Source organism: Pristiophorus japonicus, chromosome 8 (assembly GCF_044704955.1).
Source record: "Pristiophorus japonicus isolate sPriJap1 chromosome 8, sPriJap1.hap1, whole genome shotgun sequence".
In the NCBI taxonomy this organism is placed as follows: domain Eukaryota; kingdom Metazoa; phylum Chordata; class Chondrichthyes; family Pristiophoridae; genus Pristiophorus; species Pristiophorus japonicus.
The window spans coordinates 18,439,001-18,463,732 of NC_091984.1; the positions used below are offsets into that span (position 1 = coordinate 18,439,001).

The window sequence follows — 24,732 nt, forward strand, 5'->3', positions numbered from 1 at the left end:
TGGGGTTTTCCTCGCCTCATGGCTGGGTCTGTTGTAGACTAATTGATGAAGATCGATTGCCATGATTAGCCAACAACTCCATTATCGTTGTATCATGGAACTACCATGCTGATAGAAGGTGAACTAGATGGACCGTGGTCTTTTTTTAATCTAGCAATTCCTTTTTCCCTAGGTGGGGAAGAGTGTCAATTGACTTACATTGGCAAAATGTGGGATTGGTAGCATAGTGGTAATGTTGCTGAACTAATAATCCAGAGGCCTCGACTAATGATCTGGAGACACGAGTTCAGATCCCAACGCGGCAGCTGTGGAATTTAAATTCAGTTAATTAAATAAATCTGGAATAAAAAGCCAGTATCAGTAATGGTGACCATGAAACTACTGGATTGTCGTTAAAAACCCATCTTGGTTCACCAATGTCTTTACCTGCTCTGGCCTACATGTGAATTCAGACCCCCAGCAATGTAATTGACCCTTAACTGCCCTCTGAAATGGCTCAGTTTTGTCACCATCACCTTCTCAAGGGCAATTAGAGATGGGCAATAAATGCTGGTCTTGCCAGCGACGCCCACGTCCCTTGAATAAATAAAAGGCTATGTGAAAAGGTTGTGGGGGTTAGCTATGGTTTAACATGAGCATTACTAGCTCAGACTTAGCCAGTACGTTACTATAGTGCAGTGGTTTCCTGAAATGCAGCCAGAATGAATCCCAATTTGTTTTTAAAATTCAGAAAGAGGATACACGTCAACAAAATGAATGTGCGATCAGTCACTGCATTTGTAATAATCTTATTCATCAAGGCTGTTAACCAGATGTCTGCAGGGTCATCATTTGTTACATGAATGACCAAGCTGAACGATGTAATCTCGGACACAAAATGATAAAGTGATGGATATTCATTGCCTGCCGTGCTCCCACTAATGCAGTCTAGAGCAGAACCTACTGTGTTACTAATGGAAATGTTATAACCATCAGTGCCTCAGAGCTCTGCAGTGCTGTGTTCGTGATGAATGTGTCACTGCATTCATGTGAAACCCTCTGTTGTTTCATTGAAGGTGTTTGCTTGTTTCTGGGGTGGTTTGCGGGGCGGGGGGAGCGCCTTAGTTAAAATAACAGGCAGACAACCTCGTTAACACTTTTATTCCTAGAAATGTAAATAAAGATCTTTCATTTATATCGCAGCATTCCTTCCCTCTCATTCATAAGCTGTGAGTGATGCCTCCAATCCCAGTATCACAAGCTTCCGTTCTAGTGCAGAGGTCAGCAGCATACTGCAGGTACATGCTTGTGGTAGGAGCAATCGTTAGCTCCGTTGCTAGGCTCCCATTACCCAAGAGCCATGGCAGGCTGTGCTATCTGCTACGGTGGTGCATTCAAGACACAGTTAATACTTTACATTGCAATTGACTCAAAATATATTGTTTATTGGAGGTCAGAATGGAAGGAAGGAAAAACGTCACTTGGATGCGACATTAAACCAAGGCCTTGTCTGCCCTCTCAGGTGGCCGTAAAAGATCTAACGGCACTATTTCATAGAGGAGCAGGGGAGTTCTCCCTGCAGTCCAGGCCAATATTTATCCCTGAACAAATATCACTAAAAAAAAAAACAAGATTATCTGGACATTTATCACATTGGTGTTTGTGAGATCTTGCTGTCGCGTTTCCTACATTGCAACAGTGACTACATTTCGAAAAAGTACATCATTGGTTATGAAGTGCTTTGGGACGTCCTGAGGTTGTGAAAGGCACTTTGTTAAGCAACGCCTCGATTTCAAAATTCTCATCCTTGTTTACAAATCCCTCCATGGCCTCGCCCCTCCCTATCTCTGTAATCTCCTTCAGCCCCACAACCTCCCCCGAGATGTCTGCGCTCCTCTAATTCTGCCCTCTTGAGCATTCCTGATTATAATTGCTTAACCATTGGTGGCCATGCCTACATTTGGGCCCTAAGCTCTGGAATTCCCTGCCTAAACCTCTCCGCCTCGCTACCTCTTTCTCCTCCTTTAAGATGCTCCTTAAAACCTACCTCTTTGACCAAGCTTTTGGTCATCTGACGTAATTTCTTCTTTTCTGGCTGGGTGTCAAATTTATTTGTTTTGTCTTATAACACTCCTGTGAAGCGCCTTGGGATGTTTTACTACGTTAAAGGCGCTATATAAATACACATCGTTGTTTTGTGTGCGTTAATGCTTGATTGTATCCCTGCTGTAGTTTTGCCTCTCTCACAAATGAAAAATGTGTTGGTAGGTTCAAATAGACACACTCCGTCACTAGAGGAGTCAGGAGAGGGTACTGCCTACCCCTGCTGTAAATGCTGCTTACCGACAACAAAGATGATCTTGGCTCTCTTCAAATTTTCTGCAAAAATAGAAATTATTAAAAGAAAGTTAGCAGACTTATCACAGAAGCTGTGTTTCTGATCTCTCTTCATATTTCAGATTTTGTGGCTGGTGCAAAAAAAAACAAAGCATCAAACAGAACAGGAGACCAGTTGCACTGTTTGAATAGTTTTGTATTAATCATGTTCTGTCCAAGGTGACATTTCAGTGTCAAATCCTGATGAGGGAGACATCAAGCCATTTTTACTAAGCTTTTATTCCCTTGTATAGAAAGTTAAGGGGTAGAAACATCGAAACATAGAAAAATAGGTGCAGGAGTAGGCCATTCGGATTAAGATGGTTACAGGATTTGATTAGATGGTGTGAGAATCCAGAATAAGGGGGTAATAACCTTAAAATGAATGCTATGCCCTTCTTCGCACAAAGAGCAGTGGAAATCTGGAACTCTCTTCCCCGAAAAGCTGTTGAGGCTAGGGGAGCAGGGGGGCATCAATTGAAAATTTTAAAACTGAGATTGAATGATTTTTATTAATCAAGCAATGTGGGACCAAGGAACATCTGTTCCTAGGCACTGGGCCACAGGCGTACTATAATCCAATAAACACTTTGGGCCATCCTGAGGTTGTGAAAAACATAGAACTCGTGAGCCCACTCTGCCATTCAGTACGATCGCTATCCCAACTCCATTTACCCGCCTTTGCTCCGTATTCTTTTATACCCTTATCTCACAGAAATCGATCACTTTCAGTCTTGAAAATTTCAATTGACCCACCATCCAATAGGCTTTTGGGGGCAGGGAGTTCCAGATTCCCACTACTCCTTGTGCAACGTTCTCTGCTACAAGCCGTTGTTGAGGCAGAGTCCATGGATTATTTTAACAGTGAATTAGATAGGTGGCATGGGGAGTGAGCAGAAGAGTGGGATTAGTTTTGGTGGGTCATGTGCAGTGAAACATCAATACAGATTTCATGGTGAATGACCTGTTTCTGTAGTGTAACAATCTATGCTCCTTCGACTCAATCTCATTCTACACAGGACTCCCGGGGGTAGAAATTGCCCTCCGCCAGAAATGGGCCGCACCTACCGTTTTTGAAGTGTTGTGGCCACCGCAATGGATGTGGTGACCTATCCAGCGAAACTCAGCTCCTTGGGGGGTGGTGGGGGGGGGGGGGTTTCCCAGCAGGGCGGAAGTGGAGCATCATGGGGGCGGGACGGAGTGTCCGCAGCTGTCAGTCATCAGCGCCTTGCCGATGACATCCAAGAGGGGTTTGCTGGGCTGCTTGTTGGCAGCCTGGCCGGACCCGGGGGCATAATTTTCCTGCCGACCTGGCAGTCGGCCGACAAAACAAATAACCTTTAAGGCCGGCCTCCCACCTTCTACCCTACATAAACTACAGATGATCCAAAACTCGGCTGCCCGTGTCCTAACTCGGACCAAGTCCCGCTCACCCATCACCCCTGTGTTCGCTGACCTACATTGGCTCCCGGTTAAGCAGCGCCTCGATTTCAAAATTCTCATCCTTGTTTTCAAATCCCTCCATGGCCTTGCCCCCTCCCGATCTCTGTAATCTCCTCCAGCCCCATAACCTCCCCGAGATGTTTGCGCTCCTCTAATTCTGCCCTCTTGAGCATTCCTGATTATAATCGCTCAACCACTGGTGGCCGTGCCTCCTGTTGCCTAGGGCCCAAGCTCTGGAACTCCCTGCCTAAACCTCTCCGCCTCTCTACCTCTCTTTCCACCTTCAAGACACTCCTTAAAACCTACCTCTTTGACCAAGCTTTTGGTCACCTGCCCTAATTTCTCCTTATGTGGTTTGGTGTCAAATTTTTGTCTCATAATACTCCTGTGAAGCACCTTGGGATGGCTTACTACGTTAAAGACGCTATATAAATATAAGCTGTTGTTGTAGTATCCTGCACGACAAGCCTTGGCCCCGTGACTGGGATTCCAAGTTAACATCAATACTGACCTTCCATTTTGGTATCTTCGGAGGCTATGGACTGGTTATCAATCTGCCAAAATGCAAAGGTAAAATGGAAAAGCTTATTGAAAGTAGATGGATGTTACATAAGTTTCGAGTCCTACAGTTATATAGGACTGTCATTCGTCATTCATGCAGTTTGAGTTGAAGCAAGCATTGGCTTTGAGCAAAGTCCTAAGTACCACAATACAGCAATCAAATCAGAGTGTAGATAATACTATGAATATTTACAAGAGTATTGCACTGCATTTGCACTGTGGTTTGGAGAGGGATGCACTTTCATGATGCAGCAAACAAAAGCAACCATAGATTTGTTTAATGGCAATGAAAGCCATTGGGAATTCCTGACCTATCAGGAGTCTTCACACTCTGTTGGGCTGGACTGGGCGAGGTGGGGGGCTGCCGGGCATGGAGGTGGCAGGGGTGGGTGGGGGGGGCGGGAGCTGCGCCTGGCTGTAGTTAGTTGTAGTTATGAAGACCAGAAAATTTGGGGCTTATTTCATTGGATTAGAGAAGGTTGGGGGGAGTGGGGAGATCTAATATAGGGCTTTAGGAATATGGAAGGTTTGCGAGGGTAAATAAGGTAATTGAGAGGGTATGGTTTTACTGAATCACCATGTTAATTTGCATCATCATATTAACTTAATGAACAATTTGGAAAAGACCTTGAGAAGCATCCAATCTCTAAGATATCAAGGCCGGAATTTTCTGGCAGCGTGCGGGCGTGATTGAAGGTGGGTCTGCTGGGAAATTTGAAATAAGTTGGAGCGGGTCGGGAACCCGTTGTCATGCCTTTTCCGACCCGAACAGCAGAAGTGGTCGAGGTAATTTAGCTCATTATGAGATGCTGATCAGGCCCTTAAGTGTCTTTTTAACCCTACTGTTCAAATTTCCTTGGATGAGCACGGGAATCACGCAGCTTGGGAACTACGTCTGTGAACCTGAGGCGGAAGTTCAGTGGCCATTGATCCAGCTCATTAGTGCACAGCATGGAAAGCACAATAAATACCCCCACCTCACAGCTGCTCACTTTCCTAAGGCCGATGCTATTTCTGACTGCATTGTCAGCACAGATTTAGCTTTCTAGAGGTTGCAAATCTTTTCAGCAAAGTTAGGATCCACTGCCACCTCATTGGTACAACCTATCACACCATTGACAGATTGCTACTGTCATCTCTACTTGACCTCCCATCTATTACATCAGCATGGGTGCCGTGTATACTGACTCACCTTGGTCCTCAGAATCATGAACGCCTGGCTGGTGCTGATGGCCTTCTGCAGAGTGACGGTGGTTTGGCAGACAGGTAGCCTGTGAAGAAGGGCTTCATGACTGATGCCGGTTACGAAGACGTCCCGCAACAATTCGGTGAGGGATGCGCCGAATTCACACGGTCCTGCCAGACTCCTGAGGTTGGCAGCGTACTTCGCGATTTCCTGGCCCTCGGGACGGCGGTGTGTATAAAATCGATGCCTGGCCGTGAGGATGCTCTCCTTCGGTTTGAGTTGGTCCCGAATGAGCACTTTCAGCTCCTCATATGACTTGGTTGTTGTTTTCTCTGGTGCAAGCAAGTCCCTGATGAGGCTGTAGACCGCAGGCCCACAACTGGTCAACAGGATAGTTCTGAGCTTATCTGCCAGCGTGGCCGGATCATCGCCTACCAGGTCGTTTGCTACGAAATATTGGTCGAGCTGCTCCGTAAAGGCTTCCCAATCTTCACCCACGGTCTCCACCAGTTGCACCCTCTAGTAGTGCCAGCATGTATGTACACAGTGTAAACCTTATTTATAGTACATCAGGTAAACAAGTCGCCATCTTATGCAATCATACAGTAAATCCATAGTCTGCATATACAACATCACTCTCCCCCAAGTCCTTTGTGCCAATTACCTTTGCACTATGTGCTCTGGCTTAGCTCTCCCCAGACTTAAGTGCTAATAGCCCTTGCACCTTGGCTGTGCTTTGGCTTGGCTCTCTCCCTGTTAACGCCCAAGTCCTTTTGCCACAACGTTGGGTAGTGGTTATCAGATTGGATGGTTCGATGATGCGGTGGAAGTTCCAGTGGGTTCTGGGTGTGATCAATGTGTGCGTCCATGGCTACATACATCCATTTCCACCCTACCCCACCCTCCGCCCCCACAGTGAGATCATGCAACTGGTCCATTACAGTAACACACAGGGTCAGAAAACACTGCAAGTACAAAGAAAGGAAGAAAATATTTTTTTTTTTCAGTTTGTATTGTGGCACCTAGGTTCAGTGACTTACATTCGTTATGTTTTGCGGTTGTGCGCCAGGATTGGGTAGATTGCATTCATGGTTCAGTCATGGTCAGTACTGAGGTAGCAGTACAGGTATGCGAGGATGCGGGTTCCAGAGCAACCAGACGGTGTGCTAGTCGTCTGATGGCAGCGCTGCGTCCCCTGCTAGCGGGGTGGGTTAGGTTCGCTCACCGAGCCAGGATTCAGGGCCTAGTGGTGAACAGAGCCACAGATGTGTGTGGCCTCCCTGTCCTCCTCTGAGGGCTGCAGAGTTTTCTGCCTGCTCTCTAACGGTGTTGGGATCCTGGCTATTCCAGGTCCCGTTTGGGGAACTCGTTGGTTCTGACCTTTCGCTCCCGGACGCGGCCGAGGTAGCGACTGGGTCTGGGGGCTGTGCCGTCTCCACCCTGGTGGTGGGCAACGGCGGCCGACTGCATGTATTGGAGCTGTTTTCGTTTCCAGGTCCGTGGCGAATGGTGCCACTGGGTGGCTGCAGCGTGGGATAGACCTGGGGCAGGGTATCAGGATCAGCGCCTTTACCTTCCCGAATTCGCTCGCTTGCTACTCTTGGGGAAACTCTATTCCTGACATCTCGCAACAACATTCTGTTCACAATCTTAATCGGTTCGTTACATTGATTGCCATGCATACAATGTCTCTTTAAGTTCAGTTGGTTGCAGGTCTCCTTTAAGAGAACCCTGCTGGCTTTACCCCAATCAAATCCTTTGTTGGACACCACGTATATTGGTCCCTCAGCGTTGCACCTCGTGATGTTGCCGCAGCCATCTTTTTTTTCAGCCACACTGCCCCTGGCTGCAGCAAGGACACCATCTTGCCTCTGTCCTCGAGGTCGACTGCCTTGATCCTTCTCTGCCGCGATTCTGGCACAAATGCTGGAAGGGTACGTGTGAATTCAATCTTCCTCCCCAGGAGTCCTGCCACTGGAGCCGGGAAGATATTTTTAGATCGTTCCGGTTGGAGCATTGCCACGCAGTCGCGATGGACGGTCTGTGCCTCAGGTGCTGCGCTGGTCTGTTCTCTGGTGCCTGGCCCAAGTGAAGGTGAGGTTTTGCTCTGCCTCTGAGCACGAAGGAAATCGATTGCTAGAGCTAAACGTAAAACTCAATGGCTTACCCGTAGCCATGGAACTGGACACTGGCACTAGCCAATCCATCATGAGTAAAAAGATGTTTGAGAGACTGTGGTGCAACAAGGCACTCAGACCAGCCCTGAGCCCCATCCACACGAAACTGAGAACGTACACCAAAGAGCTCATCACTATCCTGGGCAGTGCCATGGTCAAGGTCACCTACGAGGGCACGGTGCACGAACTGCCACTCTGGATTGTCCCGGGCGATGGCCCCACACTGCTTGGAAGGAGCTGGCTGGGCAAAATCCACTGGAACTGGGATGACATCCAAGCGCTATCACATGTTGATGAGGCCTCATGTACCCAGGTTCTGAACAAATTTCCTTCCCTTTTTGAGCCAGGCATTGGAAACTTTTCCGGGGCGAAGGTGTGGATCCACTTGGTCCCAGAGGCACAACCAATTCACCAAAAGGTGCGAGCGGTACCTCACATGATGAGGGAGAGAGTGGAAATCGAGCTGGACAGGCTGCAACGCGAGAGCATCGTCTCCCCAGTGGAATTCAGCGAGTGGGCCAGCCCGATTGTTCCAGTACTCAAAAGTGATGGCACGGTCAGGATTTGCGGTGATTATAAAGTAACTGTTAATCGTTTCTCGCTACAGGACCAATACCCGCTAACTAAGGCAGACGACCTATTTGCGATGCTGGCAGGAGGCAAGACATTCACCAAGCTCGACCTGACTTCGGCCTACATGATACAGGAGCTGGAGGAGTCTTCGAAGAGCCTCACCTGCATTAACATGCACAAGGAACTGTTCATCTACAACAGATGCCCATTTGGAATTCGGTCGGCTGCAACGATTTTCCAGAGAAACATGGAGAGCCTACTCAAGTCGGTATCATGCACGGTGGTTTTTCAGGACGACATATTGGTCACGGATCGGGACACCGTCGAGCACCTACAAAACCTGGAGGAGATCCTCCAGCGACTGGATCGCGTAGGGCTGCGGCTGAAGAGGTCGAAATGCATCTTCATGGCAACAGAAGTGGAGTTTTTGGGAAGAAAGATCGCGGCGGACGGCATTCGGCCCATAGACGCCAAGACAGAGGCTATCAGGAACGCGCCCAGGCCACAGAACGTCACGGAGCTGCGGTCGTTCCTGGGACTCTTCAACTATTTTGGTAACTTCCTACCGGGGTTAAGCACCCTCTTAGAGCTCCGACATGTGTTATTGCGTAAAGGTGAGAACTGGGTATGGGGAAAAAACCAAATAATTGCTTTTGAGAAAGCTAGAAACATTTTATGCTCCAACAAGCTGCTTGTATTGTATAACCCGTGTAAAAGACTTGTGCTAGCATGTGATGCGTCGTCTTATGGAGTCGGGTATGTATTACAACAAGCTAACGTTACAGGGAAGTTGCAACCTGTCGACTATGCCTCCAGGAGCTTGTCTAAGGCCGAGAGGGCCTACAGCATGATTGAGAAAGAAGCATTAGCGTGTGTGTTTGGGGTAAAGAAAACGCATCAGTACCTGTTTGGCCTCAAATTTGAGCTGGAAACCGATCACAAGCCCCTCATATCCCTGTTCGCTGAAAGCAAGGGGATAAATACCAATGCCTCAGCCCGCATACAAAGGTGGGCACTTGCGCTATCAGGGTAGTGTGCTGACATGGATTGAGAACTGGTTGTCAGACAGGAAGCAAAGAGTAGGAGTAAATGGGTACTTTTCAGAATGGCAGGCAGTGACTAGTGGGGTACCGCAAGGTTCTGTGCTGGGGCCCCAGCTGTTTACACTGTACATTAATGATTTAGATGAGGGGATTAAATGTAGTATCTCCAAATTTGTGGATGACACTAAGTTGGGTGGCAGTGTGAGCTGCGAGGAGGATGCTGTGAGGCTGCAGAGCGACTTGGATAGGTTAGGTGAGTGGGCAAATGCATGGCAGATGAAGTATAATGTGGATAAATGTGAGGTTATCCACTTTGGTGGTAAAAACAGAGAGACAGACTATTATCTGAATGGTGACAGATTAGGAAAAGGGGAGGTGCAAAGAGACCTGGGTGTCATGGTACATCAGTCATTGAAGGTTGGCATGCAGGTGCAGCAGGCGGTTAAGAAAGCAAATGGCATGTTGGCCTTCATAGCAAGGGGATTTGAGTACAGGGGCAGGGAGGTGTTGCTACAGTTGTACAGGGCATTGGTGAGGCCACACCTGGAGTATTGTGTACAGTTTTGGTCTCCTAACCTGAGGAAGGACATTCTTGCTATTGAGGGAGTGCAGCGAAGGTTCACCAGACTGATTCCCGGGATGGCGGGACTAACCTATCAAGAAAGACTGGATCAACTGGGCTTGTATTCACTGGAGTTCAGAAGAATGAGAGGGGACCTCATAGAAACATTTAAAATTCTGACGGGGTTAGACAGGTTAGATGCAGGAAGAATGTTCCCAATGTTGGGGAAGTCCAGAACCAGAGGTCACAGTCTAAGGATAAGGGGTAAGCCATTTAGGACCGAGATGCAGAGGAACTTCTTCACCCAGAGAGTGGTGAACCTGTGGAATTCTCTACCACAGAAAGTTGTTGAGGCCAATTCACTAAATATATTCAAAAAGGAGTTAGATGAGGTCCTTACTACTAGGGGGATCAAGGGGTATGGCGAGAAAGCAGGAATGGGGTACTGAAGTTGAATGTTCAGCCATGAACTCATTGAATGGCGGTGCAGGCTAGAAGGGCCGAATGGCCTCCTCCTGCACCTATTTTCTATGTTTTCTATGTTTCTATGTATACCATCCGCCACAGGCCAGGCACCGAGAACTGTGCGGATGCTCCCAGTCAGCTACCATTGCCCACCACGGGGGTTGAAATGGCGCAGCCTGCAAACTTGTTGATGGTGGTGCAGCCCGCAGACTTGTTGATGGTCATGGAAGTGTTTGAAAATGATAAATCACCTGTCCCAGCCCGCCAGATTAGGACTTGGACCAGCCAAGATCCTCTGCTGTCCCTAGTAAAAAACTGTGTACTGCATGGGAGCTGGGCCAGCATCCCTGTCGAAATGCAAGAGCTAATCAAGTCGTTCCAGCGGCGAAAGGACGAGCTGTCCATTCAGGCAGACTGCCTTTTGTGGGGTAACCGCGTAGCGCTACCCAAAAAGGGCAGGGAGACGTTCATCTCGGATCTCAACAACACACACCCGGGTATAGTAATGATAAAAGCGATAGCCAGATCCCACGTGTGGTGGCCCGGTATTGACTCTGACTTAGAGTCCTGTGTACGGCAATGCAGCGTGTGTGCTCAGTTGAGCAACGCGCCCAGAGAGGCACCACTAAGTTTGTGGTCCTGGCCTTCCAGACCATGGTCGAGGATCCATGTCGACTATGTGAGCCCGTTTCTCGGTAAAATGTTCCTGGTGGTGGTGGATGCTTTTTCAAAATGGATTGAAAGTGAAATAATGTTGAGAAGCACCGCCACCGCCACCATTGAAAGCCTGAGGGCCATGTTTGCCACCCACGGCCTGCCTGACACACTGGTCAGTGACAACGGGCCATGTTTCACCAGTGCCGAATTTAAAGAATTCATGACCCACACTGGGATCAAACATGTCAACTCGGCCCCGTTTAAACCAGCCTCCAATGGGCAGACAGAGCGGGTAGTACAAACAATCAAACAGAGCCTTAAACGACTCACAGAAGGCTCACTCCAAACCCGCTTGTCCTGAGTACTGCTCAGCTACCGCACGAGACCCCACTCACTCACAGGAGTGCCCCCGGCTGAGCTACTCATGAAAAGGACACTTAAAACCAGACTCTCGCTGGTTCACCCCAACCTGCATGATCAGGTAGAGAGCAGGCGGCAGCAACAAAATGTAAACGATGGTCGCGCCACTGTGTCACGGGAAATTGATCTGAATGACCCTGTGTATGTGCTAAACTATGGACATGGTCCCAAGTGGATCGTGGGTACGGTGATAGCTAGAGAAGGGAGCAGAGTGTTTTTAGTCAAACTAGACAATTGACAAATTTGTAGAAAGCACTTAGACCAAACGAGGCTGCGGTTCACAGACTGCCCTGAACAACCCACAGCAGACACCACCTTTTTCGAGCCCACAACACACACCCAAAGGATCAACGACACCACCCCGGATCAGGAAATCTAACCCATCACGCCCAACAGCCCAGCAAGACCAGGCTCACCCAGCAGCCCTGCAGGGCCAACAACACGCCAGCCCAGTGAGGGCACAGCCAACACACCAGAACAGACATTTGTACCGAGGCGGTCCACCAGGGAAAGAAAGGCTCCCGACCGCCTCACCTTGTAAATAGTTTTCACTTTGACTTTGGGGGTGAGTGATGTTGTGTATCTGTAAAGCATGCACTCCCATGTTCCACCACCAGGGAGTGCATCCCCTGAAGTCCCAAGGGATCCCAGCATCCCCTGGGAGCACTGTATATAAGCCGGCCCTTAAGGCCTGTTCCTCACTCTGGTGTGTCTCAATAAAGACTGAGGTCACTGTTACTTTAACCTCCCTGTGTGCAGTCTCATCTGTGTTAGGAACACAATAAAGAGGTCTTCCCATTTTCACTGGATCTTCCCCATCTACCTTCTTCCGAGTAGCGTTGGACCATCACCTGCAACAATCCACAGAGGTAACTTGTGCAGAATGCTATAATGGATTACGCTTACATCCGCACTACCAAGAACTGGGATCAGCTCCTTGGTGTAGGTGCGCAACTTTTCCTGTACTGGAACTAGCTCGGGTCGTTTTTCGTTCCATAGCCTCTCGAAGGCATCCTGGCTCATCACTGACTGGCTCACTCCCATGTCCACTTCCATGAAGACTGGAACGCCGTTTATCTCAACTTCCATCTTCACTGGAGGACAATCGGTGGTGCAGGTATACACTCCATACACTTCTTCTTGGGGCTGAGCTGTCTCACTTGCCAAATCATCATACTCTCGCTGGATTCAAAGTTATCTACTGACTCCTCTGCTAAACGGTGAGTTGTATTTCTTTGACACATATGCTGGAGGTGGCCCTTCATGTTACAGGCTTTGCATACATACTCAGCAAACCGACTCTGGTGAGCCCTATGGTTTCCTCCGCAATGCCAGCATGGTGCTACTCGATTAGCAGCCCTGGGCAGACTCTGAGTTCTGGAACCCTGAGGTCTGTGCTCTCTGCCTTGGGCAGAGCCACGTTCTACAGTCTTGACTGTGAAAGGCACCATTCTGTGTACAGTACTTGCCGGGTTTGAGTCCACAGGATGAATAATTTGCTTGGTGCTGCAGGTCGAGGTCATGAACGCCTGACTGATGCCGATGGCTTTCTGCAGGTTGACTGTGGTGTCGGCAGATAATAGCTTGTTAAGGAGGCCCTCGTGGCCAATTCCTATAACAAAGATGTCTCGCAATGCTTCGTTGAAGTGTGTGTCAAAATCACACGGTGCCGCAAGTCTCCTGAGGTCGACAGCATATTTTGCAATCTCCTGGCCCTCAGGTCTGCGGTGAGTGTAGAATCTGTGCCTGGCCGTGAGGATGCTCTCTTTTGGTTTAAGTTGGTTGTGAATTAGTTCAGTCAGCTCATCGTATGTCTTATCCTTGGCCTTCGTGGGTGCCAGCAAGTTCCTGACGAGGCGGTAGACCTCGGGCCCACAACTGGTCAGCAGTATAGCCTTGCGCTTCTCCGCCAATGTGTCCGTCTCCCCTGCCAGGTCGTTTGCCACGAAATATTGCTCGAGCCTTTCTGTGAAGGCATCCCGATCATCACCTTCTGCAAAGTCTTTTAGTTTGCCAAAGGTAGCTATGGTCGCGTGAAAGTCCTTATTCTCGTTGCCAGTTGTTATGTCTATGATGTACTTATGAATGACTCCACGAGGCAATGTGTTATACTCAAACTGTAATGACCTTGGTTCTTTATTCCAAACTCCAGAGTGCTGTACAAGCATGGTGTGCAGCCTTTTATACAGGGCCCTGCCACCAGGGCAGGAAACCCCCAGTCTCCACCAGTTGCACCCTCTAGTGGTGTCAGCATGTAGGTACACAGTGTAAACCTTATTGACAGTCCATCAGGTAAACAAGTCTCCATCTTATGCAATCACACCGTAGGTACACATAGAGTACATCCACAGTCTGCATATACAACAGTGTGGGTTACATCTTTAGAGGGTGACTATGATGGAGTGGGATGGAAATACCAAGTGGCCTCCTTGTGTGTTGTGAGTTGATATGATTGTATTAGGATGAGGGTGAGTGTTAGTCAGATGGGGATGAATGATAATGTAGATAGAGTGAGGGGGATGGGTGGAGGTGCAAGGTAAGTTGGTGTGAGTAATGATGTGCAGGAGTAGGGTAGGGAAGGCAGAGTGATGAGGATGTGATGAGAGGTGCAGTAGGATGAATTTGAGCATAGCTTTGCACTTACCTTTGCTCATCTAATGAGATAATTGAAATGTTTGCAGCACTGCACCCAGGTTCTCGGGACAACATCCCTATTGTTGACCTCTTCTGTTATTTGGAGCCAACTTCCTTTGGTCTGCTGGGGAGGTCCCTTCCGCCCATTGGGAGGAAAGAAAGGACCTCCCTGCGTGCTGTGACTCCCTCCATAAGTATCTGGAGGGAGTCATTGGAGAACCTGGGTCTCTGTGCAGTAATGTCTGGCACTGTTTGGAATACTCCAATGGTGCTGTGTGCTGCCTGTACACTCCGAGATGAACCTTCAAATGCAATGTGGTCATGGCTCTTTTAAATATCCCGCCTGAAAATGTCTCATCGATGACATCATCAGATCTGCAGCATTTAATAGGGCCGTGTAACGCGCAGGGCAGCCTTAATAGGGCCCATTAACATAACGTTGATCTCAGGAGCGGATTGGAATGAAGAACGCGACCCGCCACGGCGACTGCCCACACCCGACCAGCCCAGGTACAGAAAATTCCGACCCTACAGTCTACTCAGTGCGATGCCGAGAGAGGAACTTTGATGCACCGGGCTGATTTAGACCAGTTCTTCCAAACAGATTTCACGGATCCTTTGGAGGTGAGGGGGGAGAGTTTGTGAGTGATACCCAGAGTGTCCACAGGTACCTATGCAAATGGAACAGAAATGCAGCTGAGAGATGAGGCAGATAAAAAAGACATGTATTTATATAGCACCTTTCACCACCTCATGGCAGGCCAAAGCCCTTTTCAGCCAATGAAATATTTCTTTGAAGTGTAGTCATTGTTGTAATGCAGGTAATGTGGCAGCCAATTTGCGCACTGCAAGCTCCCACAAACAGCATTGAGACATATGACCAGACAATCAACAAAATACAAAATGGGCGTTCCGTTTATATAATTGTCTAATTATAAATTATAACCCACTGTAGTTTCATTTCACTCTCCTGCAGATAAATAATCTTGGACCTGGGATTCCCAGGCTAATGGGGGTTGGGTCACCAGTAATCCTTTTGTAAGTTTGGACCTTGTCGTCGATGTCTGCCCTTGCTGATAGTAGGCTCCCAAGGTATGGAAAGTGGTCCATGTTGTCCAGGGCCGCGCCATGGATTTTGATACCGGGGGGGCAGTGCTGTGCGGTGGGGTCAGGTTGGTGGAGGACCTTTGTCTTACGGATGTTTAGAGTAAGGCCTATGCTTTCGTACGCCTCGGTGAAGATGTTGATGATGGCTTGGAGTTCAGCCTCTGAATGTGCGCAGACGCAAGGGTCGTCCGTGTACTGTAGTTCGACGACAGAGGATGAGACAACCTTGGATCTAGCCTGGACTAGCTCTGTTGGGCAGGCCACATCGTCCACATGCCTGACACGAGACTCCCAAAGTAAGCGCTCTACTCGGAACTCCTACACGGCAAGCGTGCCCCAGGTGGGCAGAGGAAACGTTTCAATGACATCCTCAAAGCCTCCTTGATAAAGTGCAACATCCCCACCGACACCTGGAAATCCTTGGCCCAAGACCGCCCGAAGTGGAGGAAGAGCATCCGGGAGGGCGTTGAGCACCTCGAGTCTCATCGCCGAGAGCATGCAGAAATCAAGCGCAGTGAGCGGAAGGAGCGTGCGGCAAACCAGTCCCACCCACCCCTTCCCTCAACCATTATCTGTCCCACCTGTGAGAGACTGTAATTCCCGTACTGGACTGTACAGTCACCTGAGAACTCACTTTTAGAGTGGACGCAAGTCTTCCTCGATTTCGAGGGACTGCCTATGATGATGATGTAAGTTTAAGGGTAAGGGGTCGGTTGGCAGCGTGTTCAAAATTATGAGGGGTTTTGATAGAATAGATGGGGAGAAACTCTCCCCAGTGGTAGGAGGGTCGGTGACATAAGAACATAAGAAATAGGAGGCCATTTGGCCCCTCCTGTAACCAGAGGACACGGATTTAAGGTAATTGGCAAAAGAACCAGCAGGGAGGTGAGGAGAATTTTTATTATGCTGCAAACTGTTGTGATCTGGAACGCACTGCCTGAAAGGGAGACAGAAGCAGCTTCAATAGTAACTTTCAAAAGGAAATTGGATAAATACTTGAAAAGGAAAAAAATTCAAGGCTATGGGGAAAGGGCAGGGACTAATTGGATCATTCTTTCAAAGAGCTGTTACGACACGATGGGCCGAATGTGACGTCCTTCTGTGCTGTATGATTCGATGATCTGCAGGGAGTCTGCAATACAACAGCATTCAAAGCACACGGATTTAGCCAGATAGGTCACATCCACAGATTTCTGCAACAAAAGGAGCTGTCAATGGAAAATTAATTCCATTCCGAGGGACAGTTTTTAAAAAAAAACTCATTTAAATACAAGCCTTTGACAGGCCTTGAGACAAGGGTACAGAAAAAGAGTGAACAGGGAATAATGCGAGATGTTTCCATTCACCCACACCGATGATTTTAATACGCTTTAGCGTTTCGCATTCGCTGCCATAATTCTCTCAGTTGGATTCCGTGCTAATAGAAGTCAAGTGGAATTTAAATATTTTTTTGAAAAACACCTTCAGCAAACAAAATTCCACTGACGCAGGAAGCGGTGTTGGTGTCAATGAGACGAGGCTCACAGTGGTGTTTGGAGCTAGTGTGTGTTGTGAGGGGAGGGAATTGGTTGGAGTTAGTCATGTTAACTCTTGGTTTTCACAATTTCCTTTCAGAAACGTGTGAAAATAATGGAATTCCAACTGCCAGCAGCCAGGGTATATGGAAATAGAACACTGTGTATAGAGGAAAAGATGAAAGGATTCACATTGCGGTTGTGGCATAGATTGCTTTGTGCAAAGGTTGGAGAAGACTGTGCTTTCGTACTGTAATCCTAACTAGCCCGAGTTAGAGATAGGGAACAAGGAGCCAGGTGACTGGGAAAGGTCAGCAAGGGAGGGTGTGGGAAAAGGGAAGAGAGTCATTGGCAGAGGCTGGGGACAAAGAGTGGGGAGAGGGGGCGAAGTGCGAGGGGCAAAAAGAGAGTGATCAAAGCTGGGATAGGGACAGAGTGACGATCATAAGGATACCGTAGTTCAGTGGTTATGTTACTAAACTACTAAACTAGTAATCCAGAGGCCTGGACTAATAATAATAATAAACCAGAGTTCAAATCACACCATGTTAGTTTGAAAATTGGAATTCCGTCTAAAAATATCTGGAAATAAAAAATTGTTATAAGTGACCTTGTCGTTAAAACCCAAATGGTTTACTAACGTCCTTTACGCAAGGAAACCTGCTCATCTGGCCTACCTGACGCCAGTCCAGGGTGAATCCCACTCCAGGGACTTGAGCACATAAATCGAGGCTGACACTCCAGTGCAATGCGGAGGGAGTGCTGCACTGTTGGGAGGTGCCGTCTTTCGGATGAGACGTTAAACCGAAGCCCCGTCTGCCCTCTCAGATCCCATGGCACTATTTCGAAGAAGAGGAGGGGAGTTATCCCTGGTGCACTGGCCAATATTTATCCCTCAATCAACAAAACAAAAACAGTTTATCTGGTCATTGTCACATTGCTGTTTGCGGGAGTTGCTGTGAGCAAATTGGCTGCCGCATTTCCCACGTTACAACAGTGACTACACTCGAAAAGTTCTTAACTGGCTGTAAAGAATGTTCCCGATGTTGGGGGTCACAGTCTTAGGATAAGGGGTAAGCCATTTAGGACTGAGATGAGGAGAAACTTCTTCACTCAGAGAGTTGTTAACCTGTGGAATTCTCTTCCGCAGAGAGTTGCTGATGCCAGTTCGTTAGATATATTCAAGAGGGAATTAGATATGGCCCTTATGGCTAAAGGGATCAAGGGGTATAGAGAGAAAGCAGGAAAGGGATACTGAGGTGAATGATCAGCCATGATCTTATTGAATGGCGGTGCAGGCTCGAAGGGCCGAATGGCCTACTCCTGCACCTATTTTCTATGTTTCTATGTTTCTAAAGTGCTTTGAGACGTCCGATGGTCGTGAAAGGCGCTATATAAATGGAAGTCTTTCTTTTTTTCCTCAGTCCTACACCAATGCGGTTGACTTTTAACTGCCTTGCGAAGTGGCCTAGCAAGCCTCTCCCAGCACCACCTTCTCAGGGCAAATAGGGATGGGTATTAAATGCCGGCCTTGCTATAGACAAGAATGAGTAAAATAGATACAGATCAGGTTTGGCTCTGCTGCCCCCCTTTGTCACGTAACCTGTGGACACTCACCGCCTGGACTCACACGTGAAGTATAGACAATTGTACAGGACAGCAGCCTGTAGAAATGTACACCATAAGGAGTCAGCTCCTTTGGAAGAAGAGGAGAGAATTGGATCCCTTGCATTTCCCTCCCCCCCCCACTACACTACCGTACCCCGTGGTGCGTGACCGACCACTTTAACCAGCTGGGCCATTGGGCGCCCCACAGGACTAATGTTTAACAAGCGACACACTCAGTGAGCACTGATTGTATGATGAAGACTGATCGCCCAAACCTTGGCATTCAAAGCAAAACGAAAGCCATCTCCCGTAGCCCATAAATAGAGTTGATCAAATTTTAAAAAGTAATATAAATCTTTCCGGCGAAACAATCAAATTAGAATGTTACAATGCAGTTACAAGAAATGCTAAAACCAAAAGCAAAGTACGACGGTTGCTGGAAATCGGAAATAGACACAAAAATAGTCGGGGAACACTCGGGTAGCATCTGACTGGAAACTGGTTCTGAGGGAAGGCCACCGACCGGAAACGTTAACTGGCTTCTCTCTCCACAGATGCTCCTTGACACTGCTGAGTGTTTTCAGCATGTTCTGTTTTTAGTGACAAGAAATACGAGCCTTAGGGACAACATGGCAAGAATGAATTTATGAAATTGTTTACTGCCATCCTACCTGTTATGTTCAGAATAACTCCACAAGAGTATATACTGTAAGCTCAAACTGTTGTGACCTTGGTCTCTTTAACGTAACTCCAGAGTGAGGAAGCAGCATGGTAGATTGTCTTTTATACCTGCTTGCCCGGGGTGTGCAGGTGACCCTTGGGTCTCCCACAGCTGCGCCCCCTGGTGGCAAGTCTTACACACAAGTAAGGTTTACATACATAACATCACTCCCCGCCGCCCCCCCAAGTCTTAGATACAAGTTATTTACAAGGTGAGGCGATCCGAGCTCGACGTTCCCGGGTCGATCGCCTGAGTTGAAGTTCTGGTATGGGTGAGTTGGTCGGATCGTTGCTGCAATGCAGCGCGGCTGGTCTGATCGGACTGTCAGGCATGGTGGGTTCATCCTCGTGATTGACAGCAAGGTCGATTGTCAGTTGGATGTGTGTTGGTGGATCAATGATGGTAATGTACTCTTCAAACTGTTCTTGGTTGTCAGTGAATCGCAGTTTGGTCTGATCCAAGTGCTTTCTGCACGTTTGTCCATTCAACAGTTTGAAAACAAACACTCTATTCCCCTCCTTGGCTAAAACAGTGCCAGCAACCTATTTGGGACCATGGCCGTAATTAAGAACAAACCTCAATGTCACGCGATACAGCCGCACGATCGTGGTGCACATTTTTATGCCGGTGACGCTGGGTTTCGACATGATTATTGAGATCCGGGTGGACTAAGGAGAGCCTGGTTTTGAGTGCTCTCTTCAATAACAATTCTGCCGGGGGAACACCAGTAAGCGAGTGGGGTCGCGTCCGGTAGCTGAGCAGAATCCGAGATAACCGGGTCTGCAGGGAACCGTCCGTCACGTGTTTCAAACTCTGCTTGATAGTTTGGACTGCCCGTTGCGCTTGACCATTGGATGCGGGGTTAAATGGGACAGACCTGACATGCTTGATACCATTGCGGGTCATGAACTCGTTAAATTCTGAGCTGGTGAAACATGGTCCATTGTCACTAACCAGGACGTCGGACAAACCATGAGTGGCGACATGGCCCGGAGGCTTTCAATGGTGGCAGTGGACGTACATGATGAAATTATTATACATTCAATCCATTTAGAGTAAGCGTCCACTGCTATTAAGAACATCTTTCCTAGAAAGGGGCCAGTGAAATCTACGGTTTGGAGGGCCATCTCCACAGACTCAGTGGGACCTCCCTTGGTGCATTGCTCAACTATGAGCAAGTGTTACATTGGTGTACGCATGACTCCAATTCCGAGTTAATGCTGGGCCACCAATAATCTTCATCATGACTATGCCTGGGTGGGTACAGTGTAGGTCGAGTATAAATGTTTCCCTGCCTTTTTTTGGCAAAACTACGCGATTCCCCCATAGGAGACAATCCGAATGGATGGACACTTCATCCTTGTGTCGGTAAAAGGGATTAATTTCATCTTGCATTTCCCCGGGAACCGCCGACCAGCTCCCATTAAGGACACAGATTTTTACTAATGATAGCACAGGGTCCTGGCTAGTCCAGGTCCTGATCTGGCGAGCCATGACAGGTGACCCCTCGCTCTCAAAAGCATCCATTACAAGAAGCATGTCTGCGGGATGCACCATTTCCACCCCGGTGGTGGGCAATGGTAGCTGACTGAGGGCATCAGCACAGTTCTCAGTGTCTGGTCTGTGGCGGATTACATAATCATACGCAGATAACATTAGAGCCCCTCTTTGGATGCGGGATGATGCATTGATGTTAATACCTCTGCTTTCTGAGAACAGCAAAATTAGCAATTTGTGGTCGGTTTCGAGCTCGAACCAGAGTCCAAATAGGTATTAGTACATTTTCTTAACCCCGTATACGCATGCTAATGCTTCACTCTCAACCATACTGTAGGCTCTTTCAGCTTTAGATAAACTTCTGGATGCATATGTAACCGGTTGCAGTTTCCTTGACACATTGGCTTGCTGTAACACACAACCAACCATGTACGCATCACAAGCTAGTACTAAACATTTACACAGGTCATACAATACAAGTAACTTGTTAGAACATAGCAGGTTTCTGGCCTTATTAAAGGCTGTCTCTTGAGATTTACCCCAAACCCAGTCGTCACCCTTGCGTAGCAATAAATGCAAAGGTTCCAGCAAAGTGCTCAACCTCGGTAGAAAGTTACCAAAATAGTTGAGGAGTTCCAGGAATGAACGCAGCTCCATCATATTCTGTGGTCTGGGTGCATTCTTGATGGCCTCCGTCTTGGAGTCCGTGGGTCTGATGCTGTCTGCCGCAATCTTTCTCCCCACAAATTCAACCTCTGGCGCCAGGAAAATACACTTGGACGTTTCAGCCTGAGTCCCGCTCTGTTCAGTCACTTTAGAACCTCTTCCAGGTTGTGCAAGTGTTCGGTGGTGTTGCAACCAGTGATCAGGATTTCGTCTTGAAACACCACGGTGCGCGGAGCCGATTTCAGCAGATTCTCCATGTTCCTCTGGAAAATGGCCGTAGCCTAGCGAATCCCAAAAGGGCATCTGTGGTATATGAACAGTCCTCTGTGCATGTTAATGGATGGCAATTTTTTCGAAAGTTCAGCCAGCTCCTGTGTCACATAAGCAGAGGTTAGATCCAGCTTGGTGAACGACTTCCCCCCTGCTAGCGTTATGAACAGGTCATCTGCTTTGGGTAGTGGGTACTGGTCCTGTAACGAGATTCGGTTGATCGTTACCTTGTAGTCCCTGCAGATTCTGAGCATCCCAGCGCTTTTCAACACCGGAACAATTGGACTGGCCCACTTGTTGAACTCGACTGGCGATATGATCCCCTCTCGTTGAAGTCTGTCCAGCTCGATCTCGGCTTTCTCTCGCATCATATATGGAACCGCTCGGGCCTTGTGATGAACGGGTTGTGCATCAGGGACTGGATGGATCTGCACTTTGGCGCCTGTGAAGTTGTCGATGCCTGACTCGAATAATGACGGGAATTTGTTTAGCACTTGGGCGCATGTGGCATCATCCACCGAACACAGTGCTTTGATGTCGTCCCAGTTCCATCGGATCTTTCCTAGCCAGCTTCTGCCGAACAGCGTTGGGTCATCTCCTGTGTAATGTCCTTACTCAATGGCACAAAACCCACACGAGGCACATTCTATGGACAAGGTCACTCTAAGACCTGAACCTTTATTCACAGGACCAAGAAGTGATGACCCTGCGTGGGACCTCCCTTTATATACCTGGATGACCAGGTAAGGAGTGTCTCCCACAAGCTCACCCCCTGTGGTCAAGGTGTGCATTGCTTAAGTATATACAGTATTGCAATGTTGTTACATAGAGGTTACATACATGACATCACCTCCCCCCCCCAAAGTCTTATTGGGATCATAGGTTAAGTCTTCCAGGTGGTCTACCCTCCCTCATGGAGCGCCGCAGTTGGGGCTCTGGTTGCTGAGCCTTGGCGTGAGTGTCTGTCACCTGTGGTGATTCCGGCCTGTCTGGGCTGACCGCCGGGACTGTGCATGCTGCTAAATGTTCTTGTTGCTCGTTCACTGGAGGTGGTGTGAACAACATCTCATGATCTTCCTCAGGTTCCTCAGTGTCCATGCTGAACCTTTTTTTTTTACTTGGTCCAGATGCTTACGGCATATCTGCCCATTATTAAGTTTAACCATGATGACCTTGTTCCCCTCTTTGTCTATTACAGTACCCTGAAGCCACTTGGGCCCCATGGCGTGATTGAGGACAAATACGGGGTCATTTATTTCTATACATCTCCCCCTTGAATTTCGGTCATGGTACTCGTTTGGGACTGGTGCTTTCCCTCAAATATGTCGGTCAGGACTGGGTGAATGAGGGACAACCGAGTTTTGAGTGTTCATTTCATGAGTAGCTCAGTGGGCGGGACCCCCGTGAGCGAGTGCGGTCGGGACTTATAGGCCAACAGGACGCACGATAGGCGGCATTGAAGGGAGGGTCCTTGAATCCTGAGCATGCCTTGTTTAATGATTTGGACCGCACGTTCTGCCTGGACTTTGGAGGCCGGCTTGAACGGTGCTGTCCTGACATGGTTGATGCCATTGCCCGACATGAACTCCCGGAATACGTAACATGGGCCATTATCGCTAACAAGGATGTCCGGCAAACCGTGAGTTGCAAAGACCGCACTTAGACTCTCCACAGTGGTGGATGTCTTGCACGAATTCAAAATGATGCACTCGATCCATTTCGAGTATGCATCTACCACAATGAGAAACATTTTTCCCATGAACAGACCCACGTAGTCGACATGAATACGTAACCATGGCCTGGTGGGCCAGGGCCACGGGCTGAGCAGGGCCTCCCTGAGGGCATTAGCCAGCTGGGCACACGTTGTGCACCTGCGAACACAGTGTTCCAGGTCTGAATCAATTCCCGGCCACCAAACATGTGACCGGGCAATGGCCTTCATCAGCATGATGCCTAGATGCCCACTGTGGAGTTCCCTGATGAATGCCTCCCAGCCCCTCTGGGGCATGACTACCTAGCTGCCCCATAGTAGGTAGTCGGCCTGAATGGAGAGCTCATCCATCCGCCTGTGAAATGGTCTGACCTCCTCAGGGCATGCTCCGTGTGCGGGCGTCCAATCCCCAGTCAGGACACATTTCTGAATCAGAGATAGGAGGGGATCTCTGTTTGTCCTGATTTTGATGTGGCGGGCTGTGATGGGGGAGCCTGAGTTGTCAAAGGCATCGACAGCCATGACCATCTCAGCGCTTTGCTCCGCTGCCCCCTCTGTGGTGGCCAGTGGAAGCCTACTGAGCGCGTCAGCGCAGTTTTCAGTGCTGGGCCGGTGCTGGATGGAGTAGTCATAAGCAGCCAGCGTGAGAACCCATCGCTGTATGCGAGCTGACGCGTTGGCATTGCCAGCCTTGCTGTCTGACAACAGGGATGTTAACGGCTTGTGGTCCGTTTCTAATTCGAACCTCCTGCCAAAAAGGTATTGATGCATTTTTTTTACACCATAGACACACGCGAGTGCCTCCTCTCAACCATCCCACATCCCCATTCTGCGTGAGAGCATGACCTGGAAGCATAAGCCACAGGTTTTAGTTGGCCCTCAGCATTGCCCTGTTGCAACATGCACCCAACCCCATAGGACAATGCATCACATATCAGAACCAATTTCTTATGGGCGTCGTACAGGGTCTATAGCTTATTTGAACAAAGTAGGTTCCGCACCACATTGAAAGCCCGTTCTTGACAGTCCCCCCAAAACCAATCACAACCCTTACGCAGGAGCACGTGAAGCAGCTCCAACAACGTGCTTAAGTTCGGCAGAGAGTTCCTGAAATAGTTCAAGAGTCCCAGGAATGAACGCAACTCCGATGTGTTGCAGGGCCTGGGTGCTCGTCGAATCGCCTCTGCTTTGGATTCGGTGGGCCGAATCCCATCTGCAGCAACCCTCCTGCCCAGAAACTCAACCTCAGGAGCCAAAAACACACATTACACTTCTTGAGTCGCAGGCCTACCCGGTCCAGTTGGCGTAGCACCTCCTCCAGGTTGTGGAGGTGTTCCTCAGTTTCACGACCCATGATGAGGATGTCGTCCTGAAATATGATTGTTCCAGGAATGGATTTGAGCAGGCTTTCCATGTTGCTTTGAGAAATCGCGGCCGCTGATCGAATGCCAAACGGGCACCTGTTGTAAACGAACAGTCCCTTGTGCGTGGTGATGGTGGTCAGTAGTTTAGATTCGTCGGCCAGTTCCTGGGTCATGTAGGCTGAAGTGAGATCCAACTTG

The 24,732-nt window shown here is 48.6% G+C and overlaps 1 protein-coding gene across 1 annotated transcript in view; it reads right to left on the bottom strand.

Annotated features, from left to right (window-relative positions):
* Nucleotides 1-24,732, bottom strand: part of ak5 (adenylate kinase 5) — a 113,560-nt gene that overhangs the window by 20,275 nt on the left and 68,553 nt on the right. Inside the window, exons 9-10 of the mRNA XM_070885985.1 lie at nucleotides 4,310-4,352; nucleotides 2,323-2,358 (exon numbers count right to left, since the gene is read on the bottom strand). Coding sequence (XP_070742086.1) covers nucleotides 2,323-2,358; nucleotides 4,310-4,352 — 79 coding nt within the window. The remainder of the gene's footprint in view (nucleotides 1-2,322; nucleotides 2,359-4,309; nucleotides 4,353-24,732) is intronic.